The sequence below is a fragment of the Crocodylus porosus genome, unplaced genomic scaffold (genome assembly GCF_001723895.1).
Source record: "Crocodylus porosus isolate Cpor-Errol unplaced genomic scaffold, CroPor_comp1, whole genome shotgun sequence".
NCBI classification, from domain to species: Eukaryota; Metazoa; Chordata; order Crocodylia; family Crocodylidae; genus Crocodylus; species Crocodylus porosus.
The window spans coordinates 171,587,450-171,614,640 of NW_017728886.1; the positions used below are offsets into that span (position 1 = coordinate 171,587,450).

Genomic DNA, 27,191 nt, shown 5'->3' on the forward strand with positions numbered 1-27,191 from the left:
TTTTTTTTTGTGGCACCCTCCTCCCCCTCACCCCCAGAGTCAAAGTGTAATATGTTAATCTTCAGTATTCTCTTGAATTCTTCAGGCTGCCTTCATGTGTCTAAGAATATGTCTACACAGTGCAGTACAGTCCCTTGTATAGGTGTCAACATTAGCTGAGTTTCCAGAAGTAGTATAGCAATGTGCTCTGTTCAAACCAGTTTAACCTGGTAATGCAGCTATACTGATTCTGGTGCTCAAAGTACCTCAGGTCTGGCACCAGGTAGACATATCCTGAGACTTGGCCGGATCCCTTTGCCCCATCTGTAGTCTAGCAAGAAATCTCTTTTTTCTCTTCCCCCCACCACTCTTATCCTAGTTGTTCTACCTAAATCCTTTATATCTGTTTAGTGACAAAGATTTTCATTGTACTATCTCTCTAACCCTCTGATCTCATGCTTCATATTATATCCTAAGACTCCATGTTTTGCCATACCCCTTAAGTAGTCTTTCCTCAGCTAGTACTGGGAAGCACAATCTTTGTTACTTCTCCTTTTTTATTGTCCTCAAACTTATCCATAAAAAAATCTTGAAAAATGAATTCTTCATGCAATCTGTTTTTTCCCATCTTAGATCTTGATTCTTTCAGTGAGTAACAAATTCTGTAAGGACAGGCAGTTGAGGTGAAAACAGATGTCATCTGATGTCTCATTTGTGCCATAAAAATGTTTATGGAGGCACAAATGCTGAGCAAATAGACATCAATACCCTTTGTTGAGCCACATAAAAGGAAATCAGTGGTGCAACAAAAGTTAGCAATAAACTCTGCCGCTGCTGCTTTATTGTCCTGCCGCTTTATTGTCATGGACATGTATTGCTTCTGTGAGGGAAGAGTGCTAGCATCCTGAGCTGCTTGCCTGTCCTGCCATGCTGGACAGGTGCTCTGCAAGCCTGAGGGGCACTCAAGCCCTGAGAACACTTTCCCACTTGCTCTGCTTATGGAGAAGCACTCTGGGGAGTCTTGAGCTACCTCTCCGTAAGTGGGGAAGTTGGGGTTCCCCACTCAGCTAGATCTGTGCCTCGAGTCTGGCTGGGCAGGAAAAAGTCTTTCCCCATTTAGTTATACCTATTCGTGGTGATCACTGGGGCAGATCTGGCAGAGCAGGGAAGACGGGGAGATCACATTGCTCCTTGTCCCACACTTGGTGGTGCGGGACAAGGGGCAGTATGCATTTTGCCCAGCAAAGTGGCTCAGTCCTGCCTTGACACCTTGCAGTGCAGGTTATGTGATTCATTCAGCTATGTCTATTTCTAGCCTTGCACAAAGCTCACTGAAAATATTCAGCCCTCATACTGTCTTCAGTAAAAATAAGTTTGATGTTTGTGTGATACTATGTAAATTTATGATATAGATTATTTATGGGGAAAAAGAGAATGCAGAACACTAAAGCTAGCCTTAGTTTTGTTCATAGAGATGGTGATTTCTGTCTGCTCTGAATACATCCTGCAAAATAACGGCTAGGATTTTTTATTTCAGTTTTTCTCAACGATTGATTTGTGTTTATAATACAGAAAACCAATTCTGAAGGTAGAGAGCAGATCCTGAGAAGCATTATGTCTGTAGATTAAAGGCTAAAGTTTACAATGAGATGTGGCAGGACTGTGTAAAAAATGTAATGCTTTTGATTTAAGGAAAGGGGTACCTAAAATATGTTTCTTTGCCTCTGCGGAAAATCTTATTCTACCGAAATGAAACGAACAAAAGTAACAGTTACCTTTTGGCCCCATTTATATAAGTGAAGTTTGTCTATTTTTTTTAAATTACTGGCTGGAAATTTTACTTTTCAAGAAAGATACAGGAAAGATAGCATTTTTTCTAAAGCTATATCTGTTAGAAAGCATGAGGATATTACACTGCTTGCCTTTTAAGTATGCCTAACCTAATCTTATGAATCGCTTGCTTATGAGCTCATCCAGTACTATTTTTATCTGATGTATTTGGTACTTAGAAAACAATTTCCATTTTTTGTTTGTTGTCAAAATTAGGCTTGCTTGTTTCTTAATTAGATAGGCTAACTGAATAGATCTTTGACATTTTGTAGGGTTATGCAGACACCGAAGATACACTGGGTAAGAGCATCCTTGTCCTGAGTGAAACAACTTCTGACAAAGGAGAAGGAATTCTCCCTAGAACTACTAGACTGAGGGCTGCTCTACGACTTCTTTTCTCAAAAAAGCAGTTGTGAGTAATGTTCTGCAACAATTTCAGCATGAGATTCAACACACGTGTGCAAGTCTAACCTGGAGTGTTAAGACTAACTTTGTTTTAAAATGAGGGTTCATTTAAAATGTTTTGGCAAATGATTAATATAATTGAGTTTGGTATTTACATCTCCTTCTTCCCCCTTTTTAAGGTTTTTACCTCTTTGTATGCTTAGCTAAAAAGCTGAAATACTCTTATTTAATGCTTTGTTTTGTAGAGTGCGTTCCATGGCACTTAAACATCTAACATTCCATCTCATGAATGAAGAAGGGGCCAGCCTGAAGCGCCCTCTTTTACATGGCAGTGTTTTCTCCAGTATTCCTAACTTGTTTGTTGTGGAAAGACCTATTGAGCTGAAGCTGGATGACACAAAAGAGTCCGTTTTTAAGGTGAACAAAATCTGTCTACCATTCTGTCATATTTCAGAACTCTTTTGCATCTGGTTTAACATCATGCAAAGAGTCGATTAGTTCTTCTGTTGACTGAAGGCTGGAGTAGTTTCCAAATGAATTGATTTTCACCACTGAAAAAAGATCTGTCAGTGAGTTCTTCCCACCTCAAATCTTAAGAACGTGTTATGAAATGCAGCCGTTCGTGAGACAAGGGCTCAGTCGACTAGTTCCGCGAAATTTTCTGTAAAAATGAAATAAGTTAGCTCCACATGACAGAAGTTTAACACACTCTTAAAATTCTGTCATGCATGATATTCAAGTGGTCATCACTCTGCTAAAATCAGTCTTTTGCAGGAACACCAAAAGGCAATTTTCCCAGTCTGATATCAAAATTCTTCCTCTGGCCATTTGGAATCAGAATTGCTGGGAAATTAATAGGCTATCTTTTTGGAATTTTTGCAGGAAAAATATTGACCTCCTTTTCCTCAAACAAGTCAGTTGCTGTTGCTGAGTTTTTAAAAAGAAATGTAGCTCATAAAATGAAAATTATAAAAAGATCAGAGCAGCTGAAACAGCACTATCCTGGAAAGAGTTTTGTAACTCTTTAGTGAAAATGCTACCTCCTACCATAATTTATTACCATATTTAGTTCAATTTGAAGTGAGATGGGGAGATCACGTGTTCTGAAGAGGGGAGTGTGGGGGAGACCACGTGATGGGGGAGAATGAGGGAGATTGCCCGGTAAGAGTGGGAGCTGGGAGGCCAGGTGAGCAGAGGAGTAAGCAGAGATTGAAGCATAGGCACTTAAATAATTTAAATGTCTGTTGCAAAAGATACAATTGGGCATCAAAGGTACCTTCTGAAAGGCCCATACTTGAATGCAATTTAATCACCTTGTACACAAAATCTTACAGGAAATATAGTTTGACTAATGTCACGGCTACCTTCATTACTTCCATACAGGAGTCTCATTAATCAAATTGTGGGATGACTACTAGAAGACTCTCCTCTTTTTTGACATTTTCTTTTTTCAGAGAAAATCATATAACTAATATGAAAAGGTCCAGGACTTGAAGCTGGTGGTCTCTAGTAGGTTGGCTGTTAGTTGTCTTATAGGAAAGGAACAAAGGGAAGTTAAGAGTAACAATTACAAATAAATGCTAGGGAGCTCTGAAAAATAAGTTGTTAGAAGAAAATTCTAGCCACTCAGTTAACCTCAGATTTTTCAAAAAAGAAAAAAGAAACATAATCCACTCCAGGTCCTTAAGGTTCAGAATATATTAGTATGTCTGGGAGTTAAATAACTGACCTGATCAGATACCACTATAGAAGAATTGTTTTGCATTTAGCTGAAATTGTGTTGTGCTGAAATGGAAATCATCTACTAATTTAACTAATATACCTGTGTTGTAATATTATACCTTTGTGCAGCAAAATCTTACTTTTGCATAAGAAATACAAATCTGAATATAAAAGTATGATTTTTTTTTTTAACCCTGTATACTTTAAAAATATCAGCAAGGTATGTTTTAACATTTTATATCCAGTTATATGCTAAAAGTCATTAATTTATCCTGTTCCTCAAAAATTACTTCAGGGATATGGTAAATACATATCATAATCACTTCTGAATAAACACGTGCTGAATATAAAGATTTTTAAAAATAATTTTAGTGAAAGTATTTATAGTTTTAGTTATTTCCATTCTCTGAAGTAGTAACTGGGGAACAATGTTTACCAATAATGTGCTTTATGTAATTCTAAATGTAGTTTTATTTTTAGGCTGAAACTGTTGAAAAACTATACGCTATTCTTACTTCTGACACGGTTGACTTAGTTTTGAGAAAGTCTGCAGCGGAGCAGCTAGCTATCATCATGCAAGGTAAAATACCCTAGAAAATATTTATTCATGTGCTGGTTAGCAAGAGTGTTAGTTTTCTATCTGAAATACTGTTTTTACCTTTTTAAGTACATAGATACTCCTTGCCTTAATTATGGTATTTCAAAATTGTCATGAACATTTACAGTCTTGTTTCAAAAGTTACTTGCTTCGTCCTGTTATGTTTGAGAATAAGGAATATGAGTTTGTATTTTCTCATTAAAGAAAAAAGTGTCTTCTCTTGGGTGAGAGGTAACTAATTCTGTAAGGCTACATTATGCCTAATGATGGAGCTTTAAAATAGGGCACTGTACATTATCACAGCTGGTGTGTCTTTTCCCTTCATTTTCTTCTTGACCTTTCTTTACACAACTTATTCACTTTGTGCATTAGCGGTAATGACTCTGCAAAGTTCCCAGTTTAGTGGTCCAGTTGTTTCTGCTTTGAGTCAAAGAGACTACTGTTCTTAGAAAATACTAAGCATTCTTTTGGTATCATTGGCCAATCTGTTTTGTAGCCCAGCACACTCTCTAAGCACACAAGGCCAGTCTTAAAGTTGCTTAGTCTTGTGGTTTCACTTTGAGCAGCACAAACTCATGTAGTCCTGATGCTCTTGCTAAGTTTCCAAAATTGCTGAAAGGCTTAGTTTGAAGCTTTTCAGAAGTATTCATCAGTATAAAAATAAGAATCTAATAGTGCCTTCAAAAAGCTGAGGAAAACAAGTAGAACTTTTCTCAACTGAGTAGTAGTATGAAGTTGCCAGACTGGGTCTTTCATATGTTAGTTCTCAGCTGATATGCTGGCCCAGCACAGGACCGGTTGCAGGCAGCGGCAACAACAACGACAACAAATCCTTACTATCAAAACCTGGCATAGGAAGCATGAATACAAAAGGCGATTCACTTAGGGAGAACCACCTTTTATTTTCTTGAATTTTTGTTTTCCTTTCTTCCAAGGCTAAAGGATCTATAATATATCATTCTAGATTAATGATTCTTAACCAGGGTGTAATGACACCCTAGGATGTCTTGAAATCCTTTCTGGGGTGCTGCAGGGTGCCACTCAGTGTTAGCATTATAGTTAGTTTCATAGTTTTGTAGTGCTTAGGGTCAGAAGGGGCCTAAACAGATCATCAGGTCCGACCCCCAGCCCCAGGCAGGAATGAGTGCTGGGGTTATAACACCCCAGCCAAATATCTGTCCAGCCTCTTCTTGAAGAATCCCTGGGTAGGAGAGAGCACCGCCTCCCTTGGGAGTCTATTCCAGAGCCTGGCAGCCCTAACTGTAAAATAATGTCTCCTGATGTCCAGCCTGAACCTTCTCTTTAACAATTTGTGGTCGTTATTCCTAGTAACCTCCGGTGGTGCCTAGGGAAACAGAGCCTCACCCAATTTCTGCTGGTCCCCCCTGGTGAGTTTGTAAAACAAAACCAAACCAAACCAAACCAAAAACAAACAAACCAGAAAAAAACCCTTGCTGTTCAACCTGGGGTTCACCTTCTCTCCCTGGCCTCCAACCTAGCCTTCCCCCATTGACCTCCATGCAACCCAGTATAGCCTCCTTGTGTGTACCTAGTCACAGCCACCAGGAACTCACTGAGGAGCCAGAGGGCTCTAGCCAGGCTTGGGCTTGAGCCCACAACCTTTTTCACCTAGGGTAGCACCATTACCACTGGAGTACTGGGGAAGGCTACCATTGTTAGGCTCCCTTTACATCGGGGTGGGCAATTATTTCGGGCAGAGGCCTCTTACCCAGTTTTGGCAGGCTGTTGAGGGCTGCATGGGTAGCCCCACCCCTTGACAGGCGCCCTGCCCCCTGGTCACCATCTTGGGACCTATGTCCCAATGTCTTGGGACTAATGTCCCAGGGCCAGCATTGGTGGGGCCCGAAGTGGGGCACAGGCTGGCAGAGGTCTGTGGGGCCAGGCTGGGCTGCGCCATAGGGAGAGGGAGGAGCTGGCCCAGCTTCATAGAGCCCCTGCTGGCTGGGACCCCTGTACCCCTGCCACCCTGCTCTGGGACCCACCGGTGCTGGCCCCAGGACACCAGTGCAGGCCCTGTGCTCCTGCTGGCTCCCCTCATACTCTCTCCCAGTGCCTCCCAGCCCCACAGTACAGGCGGGGGACAGCACACAGCCCCGATACCCTTCTCACTGGCAGGGAAGAAGCTGGTGCTAAATGCAGGGAAAAGCGGCCCCTCACTCACCCCATGGCTGGTGCTCCCTGCTGCAGGCGCTCACAGCCTACGCAGGGCTATCTGGAGCAGGCACAGGCAGCCCCACAAGGGCTGCAAGCAGCTGCAGCACGGGGTGCTGGCCACAGGGCAGTAGAGAGGCCACTCTTCCCCACACTCAGCACCAGCTGAGCCCTGGCCCTGCTGTAACCTGGCCTATGAGGGCTGCAAGTGGCTGCAGCTTCGGGCACTGGCCATGGGGTGCCTGAGGGGCCGCTTTTCCCTCCCCTGCGCTCAGTACCAGCTTCTAACCCGCCCCCACTGACAGCCAGGGCCCCACGCTGGCTCTGAGCTCACCTGTCGTGGCTGCGAATGGTGACAGCAGCAATGCAGCCCCTCCACTTGCCACAACAGGCAGTGTTGGCTGCTGCTGTCTGCCCGGAGCTCGCTTGCACGCTGGGCAGCACCCAAAGCTGCAGCCACTTGCAGCCTGCATGGGGCTGCCTGTGCCTGCTCTGGACAGCCCTGCACAGGCCGCAAGCAGCTGCAGCAGGGAGCACTGGCTATGGGGCAGGGAAGGGATGCTTTTCTCTGCACTGGGAAGGAGCAGGGGGAAAAGTTGCGCATGGGGGGGTGGAAAGCAGCCCCCTCCTGTCCCATGGCCGGCACTCCCTGCTGCAGCCACTGGCAGCCCATGTGGGGCTGTCTGGAGCAGGCACGGGCAGCCCCACATGGGCTGCAAGCAGCTGCAGCACCGGGCGCTGGCCACAGGGCGGGTGAGGGGCTGCTTCCCCTGACCCTGTGCTCAGTTTTTCCCTGGGTCACATTTCCCCAGGCTCCTCCCCTGCCCTCTCTATCCCCGCCCTTACCTGTGGTTCCGGCATGAGGTAGCCATGTGGTTCTAGGCCGGAAGCCTCTGCTGGGGCTGCCAGCTGGGGGGGCGAGGTCAGATGGGCCCTGCTGTTATGGGACCCGCTGGGCTTACCTTGGGTCCTACTGCCCCTGTTTCTTGTCATTTTTGACAAGAACCAAGAGCAGAGAAATATTAATTTTCTAAATTTTTTTAGGGGCTCTGTGGGCCGGATAGAATAGCCTCGTGGGCTGGTTGCGGCCTGTGGGCCATGTTTTTGCCCACCCCATGTTACATGTATTACACAATTATCTGGTTAAGTGTGCAATTAATTTAGACTGGCTACATGTGCAAATGAACTATAGCACCTTAAAACTATGATACTGCACCTGGGGAGGAAGAACCAGCAGCATACCTACAGGCTGGGGAACTCCCTTCTCGTCGGTACAGAGGCAGAAAAGGATTGTGGAGTCATTACTGATGCCAAAATGAACATGGGTCAACAGTGTGGGGACATGGTCAGGAAGGCCAACCATACCTTGTCATGCATCCACAGATGCATCTCAGGCAGGTCTAAGGAGGTGATACGCCCCCTCTATGCGGCACTGGTCATGCCACAGTTGGAGTGCTGCATCCAGTTCTGGGTGCTGCACTTCAGGAGGAATGTGGACAACATGGAGAGGGTTCAGAGGAGGGCCACCCACATGACCAGGGGGCACCAGGGCAGGCCCTACGAGGACCTGAACCTGTTTGGCCTCCATAAGAGAAGGCTGAGGAGGGATCTAGTGGCCATTCACAAACTAGTCAGAGGGGACCAGCAGGCATTGGGGGACTCCCTGTTCCCCTGAGCACTACCAGGAGTGACTAGAAATAATGGTCACAAGCTGGCCGAGGGTAGATTTAGGCTAGATATTAGGAGGTGCTACTTCACTGTCAGGGCAGCTAGGATCCGGAACCAACTTCCAAGAGAAGTGGTGCTGGCTCCTACCCTGGGGGTCTTTAAGACAAGGCTAGATGAACACCTTACTGGAGTCGTTTAACCCCAGTACTCTTTCCTGCCATGGCAGGGGTTTGGACTTGATGATCTGCTCGGGTCCCTTCCAGCCCTACCAACTATGAAACTATGGAAAAGGTCCAACTAGCTATAACATTATTGCTGGAAAATGCGTAATAACTTTATAGCTGGTTTCTATCTAGCTTTAATTTTCATATGTGGCTGTCAGCTGCAGGAGCACTTGCCCACCCCCTCCCAGCTGGGAGCCCCATCAGCAGACATGGCTTCCAGCCGCAGGGGTGCTCCACACCACCCCTCTGCTGGGAGACCTCAGCTGCTGTGAAAGCTCACAAGACAAGTATCATTCACATTTTTTAAAAAAATCAAAAAATCTTTTCTTTATATTTTTTCATTTGTCAAATTTCTGCTAGTCTTGCATATGATAATTATGATAAATAACAGGGGTCAAAGCCTAAATCCATTGCGGCTCATAAGACTTTTGTCCTTTATTTAATGGAGCAAGGATTTCATCCACTTTTGTTACATTTGGTTTGTGTTGTAATGCCAAGAGCTATAGTTATGAACCATTTAAATTGCCTATGATTAAGCCAATATCCAGACCGTTTCATACAATAATTGAAGGGGCAGGTAGGTATAGTTAGAAGATTTGAAGTAAGATTCAGCAATTTTCACACGAATAGTGATAAATAATAGACCTCATATCATGGTTGTAGGGTGATGTATGAACTAAGTTTATGATTTCTCTTTCCTCAGGCCATCACAATTTGCACATTTTCAGTCTCCATAATGAGGTTAGATATTGAATAGATGTCTATATTTTTCCATAGTGTGCAGAGATCCAAGAGGTTATAGAAAAGCTTGCATTGTTATTGCCTGAGCTATGCTTGTGTGGGAGAGGTTGTAGAATACAAGCTCATAAAAATAACACTGCTCCACAGCATTAAAATAACTTGTGGCCCAACAACCAAAAGCAAAATATAAAGCTGTTGCAGAACTGTCTTGAATCTCTCTGCCCCCTGCCTCCCCCTTTTTCTTCCAGATACTAAGTTGCATGACATCATGAAAAAATGGGGTGTGATAGATAAGATACATGCTTACCTGACTGAATGTGTACACCGGGATGGCAAGGTAAATGTTTGTGCCTGTAAGTGTTCAACAAAAGCAAAAGAACCTTATCCTTCTATTCTCCTAAGCATAATGCACTTTAGAGCATTGCACCTATGCAGAATACAAGCATCTAAGAATAGTCATGCTGTATGTGAAGTCTCTTGTTAAGTTACAATTATGAAAACAGTCTATTACACTGTAATTTAGCTCAGAACCACACTAACGATGCATAAGATTTATCTTAATTTTGATGGGCAGAACTTCTGACCTCTCCCTGATTGAGGACTGAAAAGTAATTTGAAAAGATTCAAACTGTTACACATGATACTGTTAGAGGTTAAATTCTGCCTCTAAAGTCCAGTTCTGAAATAGGTTGCAGTTAATAACCAGCAGGCATTTATTGTAAAGAACGTGTCTCAAGCTTGATTGCAGACAATGTGGATATAAACAAGATAGTGTCCTAAATATTACAAGGCCTGTTGCCTTTCAGATAGGTTCAGTTTCAAGGCAGACTATCTGATGTAAAAAACTGAATAATACTGAAACCTATGTGCTACACCCTTTTTTGCATTCATGATTGTCAGGGTGGACTAGGATGTAGATGATTGATCCAAAGAGCATGTGTTAGAGCAGGGGCTACCATAGAGGACATTGAAGTCAAGCTGGGTCAAGTCAGAGGTCTCAAGCTGGGGGTTGCAAAAGAATCAGGGTCAAGGTAGGCTATTACTTGTCAAGGCTGGAGACACGAACACTCTGGGACAGGGAGGGCAGGAACAATCGGTCACTAGAAGAAGAGGCAGGCAGGTGCAGGGCAAGGATCCAAGCAGGAGTATTGGTTCAGACTAGGTAAGGCACAGGTAGGAACTAGGCAGGAGCAAGGAACAGGTCTAGGGCAGGCAGGAGTTTGGGCAAGGATCAAGGCCTTTAAACCTTGGATAGAGCAGGAATCAAAAGAGGGAATGCATCTGCACCGTACTGCTCTGGATCTGCCCTTGCTGGACTCTCACTCCATGCAGCTGCTAGAGAGAAGAGAAGGGAAAGGTGTAGCAGCCATCTTGCATCTCCATGCTTTTATTCTGGGTAGAAAATTAGCTACCCCATTTAAGACATGTACCTTGATTTTGAAAGCCTGTTCTTTTTGAGGGAAGGCAAATGTGATATGCAAGCAAATATGGTATTCCACTGTTGCAGAAAATACCAACAAGCCACTGGCCTGCCACCAGAGGTGGGTTATCTGGGCAATGAGAATCCCCGCAGTTCAGATTTAGCCCATGTAGCCAAAATAATTAGGAGAGGCCTGCTGTAATCAATAGGATGCCACTACCTACAGTAGCTCTGATTGCATTTGTGAGGGCTTCATTCTGTTGGTGTCTAGAAGTGCTCTGGGTGTGCCTCTAAGTTCTTAAACCTGACATCACTTGCACCCTGCTGCAATGCAGAAGTTAGGTGAGAACTATGCATCTGGCTGGTCCAGTCAGAGCATTTCTGTCCATTCACAGAAACAGAGTTGCGAATGCCTATGGAACTTTGAAGTCAAAGAAGTGCCTAGTACATTTGAAGTGGGGTGGGGGGAGTTTGAGCAGAGGCCTTTTGGGTTGCTGTTTTGATGCCTAGGTAGGAGTCACACGAGCACTTTTAAAAGCTTTAGTGTTTGTGAGATCTGTGGGAGCTTGTCATTACCATTTGTGCTTCTGTTTGGTTGATTGTCTTCTTTTTTTGGCTATATGCCCTGAAGGTGATTGAGAGTTTGAGGTGGGGAGGCAAATGGATTTCCTGTCATAGGAAGTCCTTATCTTTATAATACTAAAAAATGCTTAAACAATACAAAAAGTCTAAATTTACTTACCAAGTGAAGACTTTGAAGAGGTATATGACTGGAACATTTAGCATTTTGCTATGTTATATCAGTCACCTTAACAAGAAAAAAAGAAAGCAATTAGGCAGCTCTGGAGAACGGCATTTTTTATTTGTAGAGTATGTATGAGTAGAAAGTTCCCCATCAGTGTATCTCAACCCTGAGCAAAATTGGCAAGATTCCAGTTGACATTTCAGGGGCATTTTTAAGCTCTTGGATTTTTACCATTATAGTGCATTAAAAGAACTTAATTTACAATAGTTTGTGGGAATGTGTGTTGAAATATAAAAATGTATTAAAACTTCTTAAAAGAAAAAAATGTAAGCATCTGTTAGGAAAGGGCGCTTGTGAATAGAAGGGGTTTTTGGGGAAGAGCACAGTTCTTAAGAAACCTTTGGGAGCAGCTAGATACAGTGCTGCAAGTGTTTCTTTCTATTGCACATAAGCAGTATTTTGATCTATTAACTATCAAATGGAATTTTTATCTTTCAGTGATAATAGAGTTCACAAAGCATATCCTTAAATATTGAACTTCAGGCAAACAAAGTAATAGAATAGTGTATTTCTTGATCTGCAAAAAAGATACCAACTTGGTTCCTTTGTATTCCCCGAACAAACTGTGGATATGTGGTGTTCTTACATATTGAAAGAACTTTGGTTCTATTCTGGCTGTTCAACTGTTCTGTTCACCATGAGCAAATAATTTCCTTTACCTGCTCTAAAGTTTCCCCATAAGTCAACCAGGATTGTATAACATTTTGCATCAACAAATAAAAAGGGCTACATAAGCCCATATGTCTTTAGTTCATATATTTTTACAAGATAGAGCTCTATTAACATAAATATGTATCTTTAATAGACTTATTGTCACTCTTTCTGTTTACAGTCATGGGTCTAAAAAAATTGGCCTCTTTGAAACAAACATTCAAAGAGGACTATGGGCTTCAAGAGGCTGGCTCCAGAAAGAGCCTGTTAAACAGTAGAAGAAATTCCATACGACACCCTGCTTTTTTCTGAGGCCAGTGTGATGGCTAACAATTTTATAGGTCTCTCTGATTTGACAATTTTTTATAGGTCTCTCTACTATTGACTTATAAACAGTATACATTTTTTGTAGGATGGCAGTTTTCTCCTAGTCCTAAGGAACTGGATAGAGAGAAATGTAGATTAATATTGCTTTTCCCCCTGCAGGTCATGGAATGTATAGTCTTACCGTGTCTTACACTTTTACGAAAGCTTGTATATGCTGATCCAGTGACACGTCTGTCATTAACACAGCAGCCTGCTGTCCTGCTCATGCTATTCAGAGGTGACTTAGAAAAACTTCTATTGATAATACATCTTTATGTTTAAAATATGATTAGATTTTTACTAGGAAAAAATGTTTAAGGATGTTGGGTTGGTGGTTTGGTGATATAGTTCAGGGGGTTCCAACCCCCAGGCTGTGGCGTGGTGCTGGGCCACAAAAGGTTGACTGCCAGTCGTCACTCAGGAGGGCTCACTGCCAGACCGGAAGTGACCGCAGACCAGCAAACTGTAGACTGGAGATGACTGGCATATTGTGCACTGGCAGCCAACCCTTTTTTATACTGAGTATAAATACTGAGTATAAAAAAGGGTTTGCTACCTGCCCACAGTATGCTGGCCACTTCTGATCTGTGGCTTGCCGGTCCTCAGCCTAAAAAGGTTGAGAACTCCTGATGTAGTTACTTCAGATGGCATTGCATTTTAAACAGTTAGTTCATTTGTTCTTTTAAGTTATAAATTTTTTTCCCCTTGAAGTTGATGGCAAAATTGCTACTGAAGTCAATGATGCAGAATTTTATATATTATCAAATGCTAGTGCCTTCTTAGAGTACATTTTAAATATACTTTGTTTTATTCAGTATCCTTGATATTCCAAGATAATTGCGCTGTCCTGACTGAAACTGCAGTATTGCTTTTTCTTCTGTTGTTTGATGAAGTGTCAAGAAAAGAAACATGGTAACGTATAGGGTTTTCTTTTTTTTTTTAAATTCTATACCTGAAAATACCTTTTTACCAGAATTAGGATTTTTTTTGACAGCAGTAAATGCAAAAGCAAATCCTTATAGTCACAATTTATGCATTTCCCAAATTTGTATTTTTTTGACATTGGATAAATATCCAGTGATGTAAGGCCAGATCTAAAGCCCAATCATATATTATGGTATTTCTTTCTTGATGTCGGTGTATTTCAGATTAAGTTCTAAAGGGTGACATTATGCTTCTGAAATTAGACATTTTTGCCCATGTAGTGTCAACCGTATTGATTTAGCTGTTAAGTAAATGAAAACTTTTTATATTATCTACCTTGACAACACATTCTATGATCATAAAATCATAGAAAATTATGGTTGGAACAGACCTCAGGTCATCTAGTCCAACCCCCTGCTCAAAGCAGGATCATCACCACCTAGATCATCCAAAGCTATGATCATCCATGCAGTAGTTTCTAATGGAAATATAACCACTTTAATGGCTTGATAAACTCTTTGATCATGTTTGTACAGTGTCTAGTACACTGGTGTCCTTATATTACTGAGGCCTCTATAGTTGCTACCACAATGTAAATACTTGATTAAAAGTCAGTAATCATCAACAGTTTTATCAGTATTATTGCAAAAGTTCTTGTTGTGTGATAACATACCCTTTTCGTAACGACAAACCTCAGTTGAACATACCCTCTTCGTAAAGGCAAACCTCAGTAGGAAGGTCTGGGTGCAGACAAATGTAGCATTTGAAATGTTTCCAAGTGTAAAGGACTCTGAAGTGTTTACGAAATATAGCATTTCAGCTGCCAGACGTACAGGTTCTGTTCTACCCCTGGCTGGAGCATTTTAAAATCCTTGCAGCTGCCAGCAACTCTGCCGTCTCCAACCAGAGGGCGCTGTAGATGGCTGTAGTGACTAGTGGCTCCAGACTTGTGGCCTGAAGCACTCTGAGTGCTAGAGCAGCTGGGATCCAGCTGAGCAGTCTGTAAGGCTGTCTGTCAAGCCCCTGCCACATGTTATATTTTTGGTGCAATTAATGTATTAATCATGCTATAAATCACAACTGTCCATACATTCCTACAATTTATGGCATTATAAAATGGCAAACTAGCCACAAAGATATTTTTAGAAAGCATAACAACTTAGTGGCTGCTTTGTATGGCTCCATAAATTGAACATGTGACATGCCCCATCATCCTAATGTTGACAGTCAGCTGATCGTCACCACTAGGACCTGGGCAGCCCAGGGTCTGAAATCTGTCTGTTTGCTGCCCTGGTTCCAATACTGACAGCTGATTGTCATCATCAGGATGTGAGCTTGCCAGAACCCAGGAACTTAAGGAGCCTTGCCTGCGCACAATCTTTAAAGCTTTTTAAGGTCTTGGACCTTAGCAAGCTTCAAGGCTTGGGGCAGCTCTGGGATCTGGCATACAGCCCCCCTCTGCCTGATCTTGAGAATCAAACAGAAGATAACCTGGGTCTGAACCAGGACCGGGGCTGGCAGATGCTGAATTCCAACACTCAGGTGAGTGGGCTAGGGGCAGCTTTGGATCCCAAACTTGACTTCCCTCTGCTTTATCCCTGTGGGATGCCTGAGGTTAATTTCCCATGCAGCTGAGGTTAATTCCCAGATTTGTGTGACCTGCCATGCACATATGGCATGGCAGGTCATGCAGTTCGGGGAATGGGGCATAAAATTCCTCCAACCCCAGTCATGCAACTGACTTAACATCTGCCAGCAGCCTCAGATGATTCATACTGCTCTTCCTTTCTTCCCTGTGGAGTGTGAAGGCAGGGGAGAGTGGAGTACTCTTGGATTATTAAGGAGCTATGAGATCCCTGTTCTCATGCAGACATAATAAGAAGCAAAATGCTTCAAAATAGCTTCATTTCAAGAGGTGTATTGGAGCACTTGGGCTACTTTTGGACACTTCAAAACTGGTTGAAATGCTTCATTTTCTGTTTCTTAATATTGAAAGAAAATATGGACATACTGACACATTGTAGTAGTTGTCCTGTCTAAAAAAACTGATGTTATTACAAAATAAAAGCTTTAAGTCTTTCAGTGCTTAAAACTCACTGGGAGAAAAGTTAGTATTCTCTTACAGTTTATATATTTAAAACTTATTGGAAAGAGTTGCTACTTCTGTCCTTCCTCATAGTAAAGCAATTTAAACTGAGCATAATGCTTTTGTATATCATTTTACTTTTATACAGCACACACATACAACATATATTCTATAAGCTAATAAGATGGATCATCTGCAAAATGTTACTACTGATGTTAACTTTATATAAACATTTATTCATCAATATACTGATGAATCAATCCATAGGCAGCAAGAACTGACTATTAATTCTGGGTAATAAAGTACAGTAGAGACTTAGTAAAAAATCCACAGCTAAAATCAGGTCCTAATAGATATAAATATATTTTTATTCCAGGGCCAGTATATCCAGTGATATATATTCTAGCCAACTGACCTTTAGTTTGCCTGTTGCTGTTGTTAGACGGTGAGTTTCTTTACAATCAATTTTATTTCTTTCTATATTCTGTTAGCCAATGATGGAAGGATTTCCAAGACATAAATGAAAAATGCAAAGGAATCTTACTACCCTGTAAATTTTTTAAATTCACATAAATACTGATTGTAGTTGCTGGTCTCTCTTGCATTTCCATTAAAAGCTTAATATGCCATCAGGAGGTTTTCTTGTTCAAAACTTTTTGTTTATAAAATATAAAACAGTTATACTGTATAGTCATATAAAGTGCACTAGTGAAATTAGATGGTGTAACTGTACTAAAAGCAGTTAAAAGTGAAGTTAAACAAAAATTCAAATTAACAATCATTTTATGATGATTTAGCCCAGTTTGTTTACTTGCTCATTTGCAGTGGGTCTCCAAGTCATTTGTGTCATTTTTTTTCTGCTTTTACGAAGTAGGTTTACACAAGTGATTATTTTTAAATGAATCGGTATGCAAGAGAAACTTGTTTATTCAGGGAAGTTAGTGCATGTTAAACTTGAGAATTTGCCATTTATTAGTGATTTTTCACTAACTCCCATCACGATCGTTAAGAGAGCTTTTGTGCCTTAGAATGTAAATTGGAGCCATAGGTTTAAGTACACTAACTTCCCTTTGCAGACTTATGATGAGACCCTCTTCTGCAAGTTTAGATACAGAACTAAGGTACAGCTACAATTCTCTTAATTACTATTACCCAGGTTAAAAAAGAGGCAAGAGACAAATCAATAGCCTGACTTTAATTATCTTACCCCAAAGCACACAAACGTACAACTATTCCAATGCCTTTCTAGCTATCCACATCAATATACAAATTTTCACCTACATCAGCTGGAAAGACTCAGGAAGATGCTATTGTGCAGACTGGCAGCAGGTCTTATTGAATTTTTAGAGCTCTCCAATTTTCCCTCCAGTCTGTACCTTACACTTACATGGCTCATTCTAATATAAATGTTTGGTTTTATTCTGTTGTCTTTGCTTTACTAAAACTTTTGTGACTGAACTGAACCAGTTCTCCTAGGAACTGGGAAGGTGTCAGCTAGGTGGGATTTATGTGCCTGTTAAAATTATGATTCCAGAAGAGATAATTTCTTATCTGTTTTCTTTACCATCATGGAATGTTGCTTGCCACCTTCTTGTCTTTTAACCTTAGTTTATGATCTTCACTGATAAGGCTGCTTTGTTTCACAGCTCATCCAAGAAATACGTATCTGTTATAACCAAGCAGTATCCAACACATATGGTTACATTAATTACTACTACGAATGTATTTAAGTTAAAGCTGTGTTTATTTGGATGACCTAATTTAAGGTCGTCTTGTATAATTCCCTGTATCAGGCCTTGTGCTTTGTTTGTTTGTTCTGGTTTCATTGGACTTGTGAACTACTTTCTTTCCTTTGCTTACCAGCTTAGGTGGTATGTCTGAGGGTAACTGTGATCACTCAGATATAGGCTTTTGGGGTCTCGTGTTTTAGCCACACTTCTGCATCGAGACGTATTGAAAATGGCCATGACTGGCAACAAGTGATTATATTGTTGTCTCATAAGATTCTGATTAGCTGCACATAATCAGTTCTTTTAATCAGAAGATAAAATAGGAAGATGGGTTGTTACTTTAACTACTGCAAGTGCTTTTAAAAAATGCCAGTTATCCACATCTGGCCTAGACAGTTACTGGTGGCCTTGACTAATAGACGTTAATCTGCTTTCCCACGCTACTGCTTATTCATGTATATATTGAATATTTCAATCTATGTAAGTTAAACTGCATATTATCCATAATATGGGCTTATTAGGTCCACACTGTACACTTGTAATTGTGCTGTCTGCAGCCTACATCTTTATTAAAAGTATTCTTTCCCCCCCCACCTATCTTGAGCCCCTTATTCTGAATCTTTTCCCCAAAAAACTTTAATTATATTGGGAAATTTATATTCTCTTCATATTTGCTGCATGGCATACTGGTAGAAAAATATTCTCAGAAGCAAAAATCCAAAATAATATTTACTGGTGGAAACAAAACATCTATCTTGATGTAAACCCCCTCCAGGTGTGCAGATAAAGGCATGATGGGATATAATGTGTGATTCACACAAGGGCTCCCCCTGTACTGGCAAGAAGCAAGCTCCTGCAGCTGTGAGCCCTCTCTCTTGAGGGGCTTCTAGCCGTGGGGCTGCTTCACACATCCCCGGGGCTGAGAGATCACCAGGGGTTTCATGCACCCCCAAGTCTGGGGGATTGTAGGCGCTATGTTCCCTTGGGTTTGGGGTTTCATGCACCCCTGAGCCTGGGGGATTGTGGTTGCCATGATCCAGCAGACCTGGGGGGGTTTCACACTGGGCATGGTGCATCCCTGTGGCTGGGAGCCCTGTCAGTTGGCAGGGCTCCCAGCGACAGGGTAGAGCCTGCTACATGTACAAATGTAAAGCTAGATAGTAACCGGCTATAAAGTTAGCACATATTTTTGAGACCTAACCTTATAGTTGGTTGGAGCTTTTTGTTATGATATCTATTTTGCACATGTAGCTGGTCTCAGGGTAATTGCAGAATTAACCAGTTAATTGTATGATACCTGTAAGGTGTAGAGGAGACCTTACTGAACTTATAGGGGTAGAGTGTTGTGGCCGTGATGGCAGAAAGAAGAATTCATTTGAAGTTCAATGTATCTGTTAAGTAATAAAAATGTGACTTTCTGAATTTCTCTAAAGGTATCATGTTCCAGTTATAGTAACTACTCATCATGCTGTTAGCCCAAACATTCTTGTCTTGCCAATATCTGTTGAATGCTTGAACTTCAAGCCTGTATCAGACATGCTGAAGATGGCTTGGAATCTGTCCTGGTACCATGGGATTGATAATGTGTTGCAACTGCTGAACTATGAAACTGAAGCACAAGTGTAAGCCATTGCATCTCTATTTTAAAAGTTAATATAAATGATGTTTAGCTTTCCTTCACAATTAGCTTTGCAACTTCGTTGCTTGGTTGTCCAGACTTTTTATGATTCAGGATTACTATCTTGTCTTTTTGGGGGTTTTTTCAATGAAAAAGATCATATCTCAGTTGATGGTAGAGAATATTTCCATGGGTTGTTAGCTTATTAGATTTCAGTTTCACACAAAATCTAGAGCCTAATTCTACTCCCAGTGATATTGATGAGGAGACTCCTTTGATTTCAGTAAAAGCAGATTAAATCTGAAATCCACATATTCTGGTATTGTCACCTCCTTCTTGGTTTTAGTTGCTTTTTTCTGCATCTATGTCATTTTAAGTAACAATAGATCAACATTTATTTGCAACAAAAATTCCTTAACTATTTCCTTTATGGACAGTAAGCACCATGTTGGTTCATCAAGAAATTGCCCTTTGTATCTTTGAATTGTGGTTTAACACAGCTTTTAAATGTGCTTTGGTTAGCAATGTTTTAAAATATTTTGCAGTTACTGTGACATACCTTGAATCTGGACATGTTCAGATGCATCTTTTGAGAGATGCTCCCAGAGTGTTCTCACTCCTTCAGACGTGCCCTTCAGTCCCAAACCCTTCTGTACTGCCTGCTGCTTAACCACTGAGAGCAGACAGGTGCTCCATAGACCACCTCCCTGATCCATGGTGTTGCAGCTTTGCCTGCCTCACCCAGCTTTTGCCAGGTCTTAGCAGAGGGAATTTTGCCAGCTAGAAGAATCACACTCTTGTCCAGCTGCATGCTCAGAAGGAATCAGTCTCCCCTTTCTTGGAAAAGGCCTCTCTGTATGGTCAAATGCTCTGAAATCACCTTTACTACTAATGATAGTAAGTTATAAAAGACAATGAAAAGATTTATTTATAAAACCAAGAGCAAATAAAAGAAATCAGTAGCCATTTGTTGAAATGTTGACAGAGAAATAAGAATAAACAAGGAAATATTAGAACAATAATTTGGTTTTACCCCGCATCTTAAACCTAAGAATGCAGCTTCTCAGCAGGTTAAAAAGCAGCCTCTGACCTTCCTGTCAAGGTTTCTGGTAATTCCTCCTGTCAGCTAGAATATCCAGCTTACTGGCTGAGGCACCAAAGCACTTCATGGCAAGGCTTAATTATAGTTTCTTATCTTGCTATTTATATGCATTATCCACTAGATTCCTGGGAAGCCCATGCTGTGCATATAACTTCTTGCCCCCTGATGGTGTATTTTATTTTCCACAACTTCTCTCAAGTGTAAGGGAGAATGCTTAAGTTATTCTTTGCACTACCTAAATGGTTTTGGCTAAAACATGAAACAAAAAAATTACATTAATAACAAATACCACAATTCATATAGACATAATGATAAGGCTAAATACAATCTGATGTGACTTATACGTAAAGACTGCATACACTTCATCAGTAAAACAAATTCAAGAAAACATCCATGACGTTCCATAAGCACTTCAAAATATTGTAGGTTCATGACTGTGGGGTGGGGTCAATAAAAACACTAGGTCAGTTGGCCATTCAAATATTATCAGATAATGGTCAAACATATTAAGCATTAATTTATTCACACTATGAAGAGGGAGAACTTAATCTTTAGTAGGTAAGTGATTATGTTAAGTACAAAAAAGTTGGTTTCACAGTAACAGGTAACTATAATGTTTAATTGTAAAAAAAATTGTAATGAATTTTTGTAAGTGTCTGTGTTACGCTGGTGCAAATGCGTATGTATAATCAAGACAACAATTATAAAAATAACAAATTAAATTAAACATATAAAATGTGGCAATCATAAAAAGACAAAAGTCAGTTTTTAAAATGCAATTAGGATAAATTAGCGGGAGACTAATTCTTCAAGTATTTTGCTGCTTGCATTTGGAGATGCTTGCAATCACAGGAGACGGCTATGATGCTGCTTTTGGTTCTTCTGTCAGCACAGAGTAGCTCTGGAAGTCCTGTATGGCTTAATGGTAGGGTGACCATATGGGACAATGTGGTCAGCTGACCAGTCAGTTGACATTATTCCACTGGTCCATTGACTGGCTTATCAACCCTACTTTTCAGATCTTGACTAGCCCAGTTGTACTTAAGGGACATATGAGCACTTTTAGTTGTAGAAGTTGTTTCATTATATATATATTCATATCATGATGATTTTTTTCAGCCTTGTTTTGTGCTTTAGAGAATTTAGCAAGTTGCATCTAACATAGGATATCTTATTAGGCACCTTGAGACCATAATCCATAACCCATGCCTATGAATAGAGGAGAAACAAATCCCATTTTTGGTGATGTAGTATAACCAGAGATGTATTTGGATTGAGCTGTCTAGGAGCATAACAAATTGTTCTCTGGTTGCATCTTGTAAAAGGTCAAATATGTGTGGAAAGGGTTTGGTTTTTAGTTCATTTTTGAAATGTCCATACCATAAAAATTACCACCAAAATAGTACAGTAGAATGTTGATTGTCTGGAATAATTGGTGTCACCACTTCAAATTATTCATTTTTCCTGGAGTCTGTGCTGCTGCTTGAGCAGCTTTAGAGTTCCAGGGCTGTTCAAGCTACTGTGGCAGCAAGGTCGCCACAGGTCTGCCTGACAGCTCATGATTGGGTGGGTGACCTGGGAGCTAGCCACTCTCGGCATGAATCAGAATGTGAGGCGGAAGGTCAGGGGGCCTTGCAGTTGATTGACATTATATATAAGTAGATTGATTTAGTTTCAGCTGAGAAACCAGTGCTTTCACTGGGTATTATAAATGGACTACTGCATAGACAGCTGCTTTAGGTCAATAGACCAGTTAAGATCATTAAGGATTTATTTGGGTTGTACAAGAGTGTATTCTTTTTGCAAACTCCATCTATTTTAGAACACCTGAAACAAGACTCAGAGCTCCTAAAACAAACAAACAAACAACCCCCCCAAAAAAACCTTAAACACAAATGCACCACCCTCATGTCCCCTCCCATCATGCATACTGCTTTGTCATCTGTCTAGTCTTATTTATTCTGAGTGTTCTTAAGTAAATACAAAAACTAAATTCCTTTCTATGTAGTCTACTGAATACAGAAATAGTGTTTGTGTAATGGGAAAATGTCTGCATTGTATACTTAGTTTCTGCATGATCTTTCAAATAGCTTCCTGATAAGAGCCAGCATTTAAAAACAAGCAAATAAACCACTGAAGTTTTAAAAGGTTATTAAGAAAAAAATTATTAAAACTACTAGTTTACTTCCTTATTAGAAATAGGAAGAAAATGATTAAATCAGTGCCTATTGAAATCATTTAAAGAGATTCAGGTTGTTAACTGTCCCTGTATTCCTTTATTTCTTTTCAGGTTTTTAGACGCATTAAAGCTATCCTCAGAAGACATTCTCACATTGAAGATAACACACACAGCCAGTGGACTGCAGGATTGTCTTAATTCAATTGTTCAAGCAGTGTCCCACAGGGAAGTTAGGGCTGCTGTCACTAGGATGAGTTTTTATATTTTAAATGACAGGCTTACTTTAAAATTCAGTACTGGGTCTTGTGGGGCCACTTTGAAGTGCTTGGCTTGGCAAACAACGTTAAACAGGTAAGTGTCAATGCAAGACATGTAACAAGTTAGGAAGGAGTACCTCATAATGATATATTATGTGAAAAAAGAACACATTTAAAACAATATTATTTAGATTGAAAAGTCATGTTCCTAAGATTTAGGAAATGCTAGTTTTGTGAATAACCCATGTGGGGAAGGTATGAGATATAGGTAGCTAGGGGATTGCAATGCTAAGGCAGATGCTGGATCTGAAAGAATTATGTGGGTATTTCAGTTAAGAAGTCTTTTCTTTATCCTGGGAACTGTTGGAGATCTCAAGGAACTCTGGCTCTCTTGTCATCTAATGGAAGAGCTCCTGTTCCATGTGTTTACTCAGAGGAAAGATGGGATGATGAGACCATCTAGGCCCTTTCCTCACTCTGTGGAGCAGGTAGAAGTAGTTATGGGGAGAGTCTTGTTTCTTTCTCCCTCCATACATGCAGGATAATTTTGGTGACTGATGCCATGTCTACACGAGACGTTATGTCACTGTTGCTTGTTGCTACGGCAACATAGTGTCAGCAGGCATGAACTGTGGCACAGACACTACAGTGCAGTAGCATGGGAAAAAACCCATGTGGCATCAGGACTGTGTATTAATACTGGTTGCTGCCCAGTCAGTTGGCACTTGCTTAAGCAAGTTTTAAATTACTGCACAGTAACAACTGCGCAGTTTGGTGCATGTGTAGATGCTCCCTGAGAGATGCAACATCTAATGCTGTGTTGCTGGTTTGACAACAATATTTACATGTCTCAGATGAATTAATTTTGGAATGCTGCCAAAATGTTCTTCAGGAGCACATACATGCAAGAGGGGAAATGATGATTTTTTCCCCCTTTAAATCTTAATGGAATACTGTAGGCATTTCTTTACCCTGAGGCCAATATCCTTCTAAAAAATTGTTTTAGAAGCTTGCTGCAAGCAGTTGAAGTATCAGGATTAATTTTTTGTTTTTGAGGAGGTTATAAGAAACACAATGTAAAGTTTAGGATATGGGAAAGACATTGGTTTTGTTTGTGAAGTAGGTAACATTTATATTTCGAAAACAGCAATATTTCTGTAATTTAGGTGTTTTACTTATTTTAAGTAAGTTCCTTGAAAACTTATGCAAATGACGGCTCTTTTAGTGAAAAAAAGTCAGATAATTTAGAGCTGCACTTTTCCCAGTAGTTAAATTAGTGAAGTTTGATCTATCTTTAGTCCTGTTCAGACATCTAAATTTAACACTTCCTATGGAGAGCTCAATACATCTGTTTATGTGTAAGTATTTTTTATCATGTTAGTGGAACTTGGTATTTCAAGTAATGCCCTTTAGACATGAACATGAGACATGAACATGATGAACTTTTGTACTAAAGGTTTCTGCAAGTTCTCCCAGCTTCTACAGAAGATGAGGAACTTCTGACAGATGTCATAAGTTTTCTAAGCAAGTTGCTTAGGGCACAGAAGAGGAGTTTGGAGGTGGATCATTTAAAATGGGTCTTGGAGACACTGCTTAAAAATGTAAGTATATACCTGGGAAAATGTATTGCTTGTGGACTGTACAAAATGCCATCTGTGAAACCAACCACAGATGAAGGTTTGAAAAGTGTTTTGATTGGTGTATGTGTTCACGAACAAATGTACAGATTGTGTGTTTGTGTGTAATGTCAGAGTTGCAATACAATAAAATAACTTGCATAACTCTCTGTGTATTTGCTTGATCATATTACTTCATAATACATAATATTATGCTTTAAAATCAGAACAAGTTTTCAATACTAAAAACATACTTAAAAGGCTTTGTACAGATTTCAGTTTCTCCTGAGAGAGTTGCTGTTCTCCTAGGAGAAACTATGTGTGTAGAGATGCTCAGGCTTTTTCTCAGAGTAACAATGGCCACTTCAGGAGAAAAATAACCTGGGAACAGCCAGGGTTCCCAGAGTTTCCCTAGGAGTGCTGTTAGCCTGATACCAAAGTACTAGAAAATTATTAATCTCGGGTTTGGTATTTTTGTTTTGTTTGGTTTTGTTTGGTTTTTAAAATAATACTTGTTAATGACATCCTCAGACTTCACCATAACTTGTTACTAGTTGAATAGAAAATTTTCAATAGATTGTGTATTGTACTAGGAAACACATTCTGCAATGTTTGAATGTTTTCATGGTTCTTCTTTTTAGAATCCAACTTCATTACTAGATCTTCTTGTGCGACCAGAATCCCAGGTACAGGATGAAAAAGATAATGTCCAGACTACTATCAGGCAACGATTGGAGAAAGAACTCATTGGTCTCTCTAACACCTTGCTGTTCTGCTTCATGTCAGTTACTGACAGGTATAGTATAAAAGCATCTGTTCACATAAGGCAGGACTTGGGAGTATAGTAGCTAGAAACCCTTAAAATATTGGGTGTCAAGAATGCTTCTGTAATCATATGAAAATACTGCACCTGCTGAGTTTCTATGCGGACTTGTAAAAAAAAAAAAAAAAAAAGGACTCTTGCCACTAAACTCATCAGCAGTATCAAAGATACAGCTCATGGACAGGATCCAGCGTACAGAGCCACCTAATCTGGTTCCTGGTGCTGGCTCACATGGGACCAGTCCTGAACAGTCCTCTCCCCTCCCTCTCTGTGCCCCCCCCATGCTGGATCCAGTACCTGAGGTGTGTATTCTGCCTAGTCTGGGATCCAGGCTGTATGCAGCACCTGCTCCAGCTGATCTGGGGGAGGTGCAGTAGGCAATGCTGGTCCCAGAAGGTGGAGAGGAGGCTCAGTTAGTCCAGTGCCTCCTTCAGCTAGTTCAGGACCCATACTGCACACAGCATCTGCTTTGGACCAACCAGAATGGGTGCCACATGTGGCTTGCATCCAGATCTGGCTGCAGCAGGCACCTTGTGTTCTGGATCTAGCATGGGGAGGGTTGGGGGGTGGAGGGGGCATAGGCCTGACCTCGTCTGTGGGGCTGGCCCCACGCCATTTGTCCAGCCCGTGAATGAGTCCTGCATTGCTCATAAGGTCAAATGATTTTCACACCTCTGACATACATAAACGTGTGGTACCGCTTAACATTGAACAGACTAAAATAAAAAGACAGTTGACTAAATCAGTCAGAAATTCTGAGTTCTGATATCTTATAGGTTTGGCTGCTATTTTAAACTATCTTATTGCTACAAGATTAATAACTTTTGTGTAAATTGGCTCACAGCAGCCTGCCTTTTTGACATGTCTTGTCTGTCTCGATGCAAGTTTTAAACATATCAGCAGTACATTGCTAGTAGGTGGAATAAGGTAACTTTCTGTATACTGATATTTTGCAATTATGCTCTCAGCTGTGTCAGAAATAGAGCTGTTTATGTTTTGAAAAGCCCATAAAAGTCATGGTAAAATTTCTATTTATTTACTTCGATAGGTTGGAATGAGGTTTTTAGGCAGTTGTATATATGTTAGGATTAACAACATTTCTGTAATTTAAAAATGTTAGAAATTGATAGAGAGTGTTTTACCTAAAATTCATTGAAACTGGTACACCGAATCAAGTCGCTTAGGTTATTTATTATGACTTTCTTACAGATTATATTGTTTTAATCTTTCCAAACCTTTCTTCTATTGTGTTATATATTTAAAGACAGATATGTGAATGACTGATACGATGAACACTTCTTGAAGGGCACTGTTTCAAATCTAGACTACTTTTTATATACTTAATAGTTATAACTAATGAATCTACTAAACTTCAAGAATCAAGCTAAAAGATACTGCTGTACTTACTTGAATGTAAGATGACCCAGAATATAAGACAACTCCCCCAAAATTAGATTCGATATTCAGTGTGTTTGCCCAACATGAGCCATGTTTTCTATAAACATGCTCAGTGTTGGCTAAAGTTATTTAATCAACTTTATAGTTGGTGTCTATTAGTGAGTGCATGCTGCTTTTACCAGCAGTTGAACACTACGCAATATATTTAATGAGGTTTCCTTGTATGCAAACGTAAGGCATTTTTTCCTATGCTGATTGGGGAGAAAACTTCATCTTATAATCAATTTATAGTATTTGAAATTATTAATCACTGATTTAACATTTGGTGTTTGGACATGCATACAACACCATGCCATGTGTGTTGGGCACCTCTGTCTTAAACGCTAAGCATCTCTGAACTCATTATTTTGCCTAAGTATATGTACAAAGGCTCTTAATCAAAATATGTCTAAAAACATGACTGAAAATAATTAAAATCACCATCTAATTACACATTTGCATAGAGAGCAAATCTGAAAAAGAAGGATTAGAAAATTGTGTCACTACAAATGGGAGCATGGTCCAAACTGTTCTACAATTTTTAGTTGATGTCTAGCTTGGAAGCTCTCTAACTACAGGAAATCTCTCTAACACTTTGATTTTAGAATGGATTTAAATGCATTGAGCTTTGTCATTTTCTTTATGTTATAAAGCATTTAATTTTTTTCACTTATGGTGAACAGGTTCTTTAGTTTTAACAGTTCTGTTTGCAGTAATTTTTTTAAAGTTGAATGAATGTCCCAATATGATAAATGAAATTTTGCGCTTTCAGAACTCAAATACATAAAGCTGGAGTTGTTAATTTCCACTTTTCCATATACAAAAGGCAACACGATTC

The 27,191-nt window shown here is 40.3% G+C and overlaps 1 protein-coding gene across 1 annotated transcript in view; it reads left to right on the forward strand.

The window, feature by feature from the left end:
* LOC109316845 (rotatin-like) overlaps positions 1-27,191 on the forward strand; it is a 139,817-nt gene that overhangs the window by 41,338 nt on the left and 71,288 nt on the right. Inside the window, 12 exon segments of the mRNA XM_019545221.1 lie at positions 971-997; positions 2,064-2,221; positions 2,460-2,631; positions 4,417-4,516; positions 9,588-9,676; positions 12,702-12,819; positions 13,397-13,493; positions 15,968-16,036; positions 18,755-18,943; positions 22,332-22,571; positions 23,934-24,078; positions 24,735-24,889. Of these exon segments, the coding sequence (XP_019400766.1) occupies positions 971-997; positions 2,064-2,221; positions 2,460-2,631; positions 4,417-4,516; positions 9,588-9,676; positions 12,702-12,819; positions 13,397-13,493; positions 15,968-16,036; positions 18,755-18,943; positions 22,332-22,571; positions 23,934-24,078; positions 24,735-24,889 (1,559 nt within the window).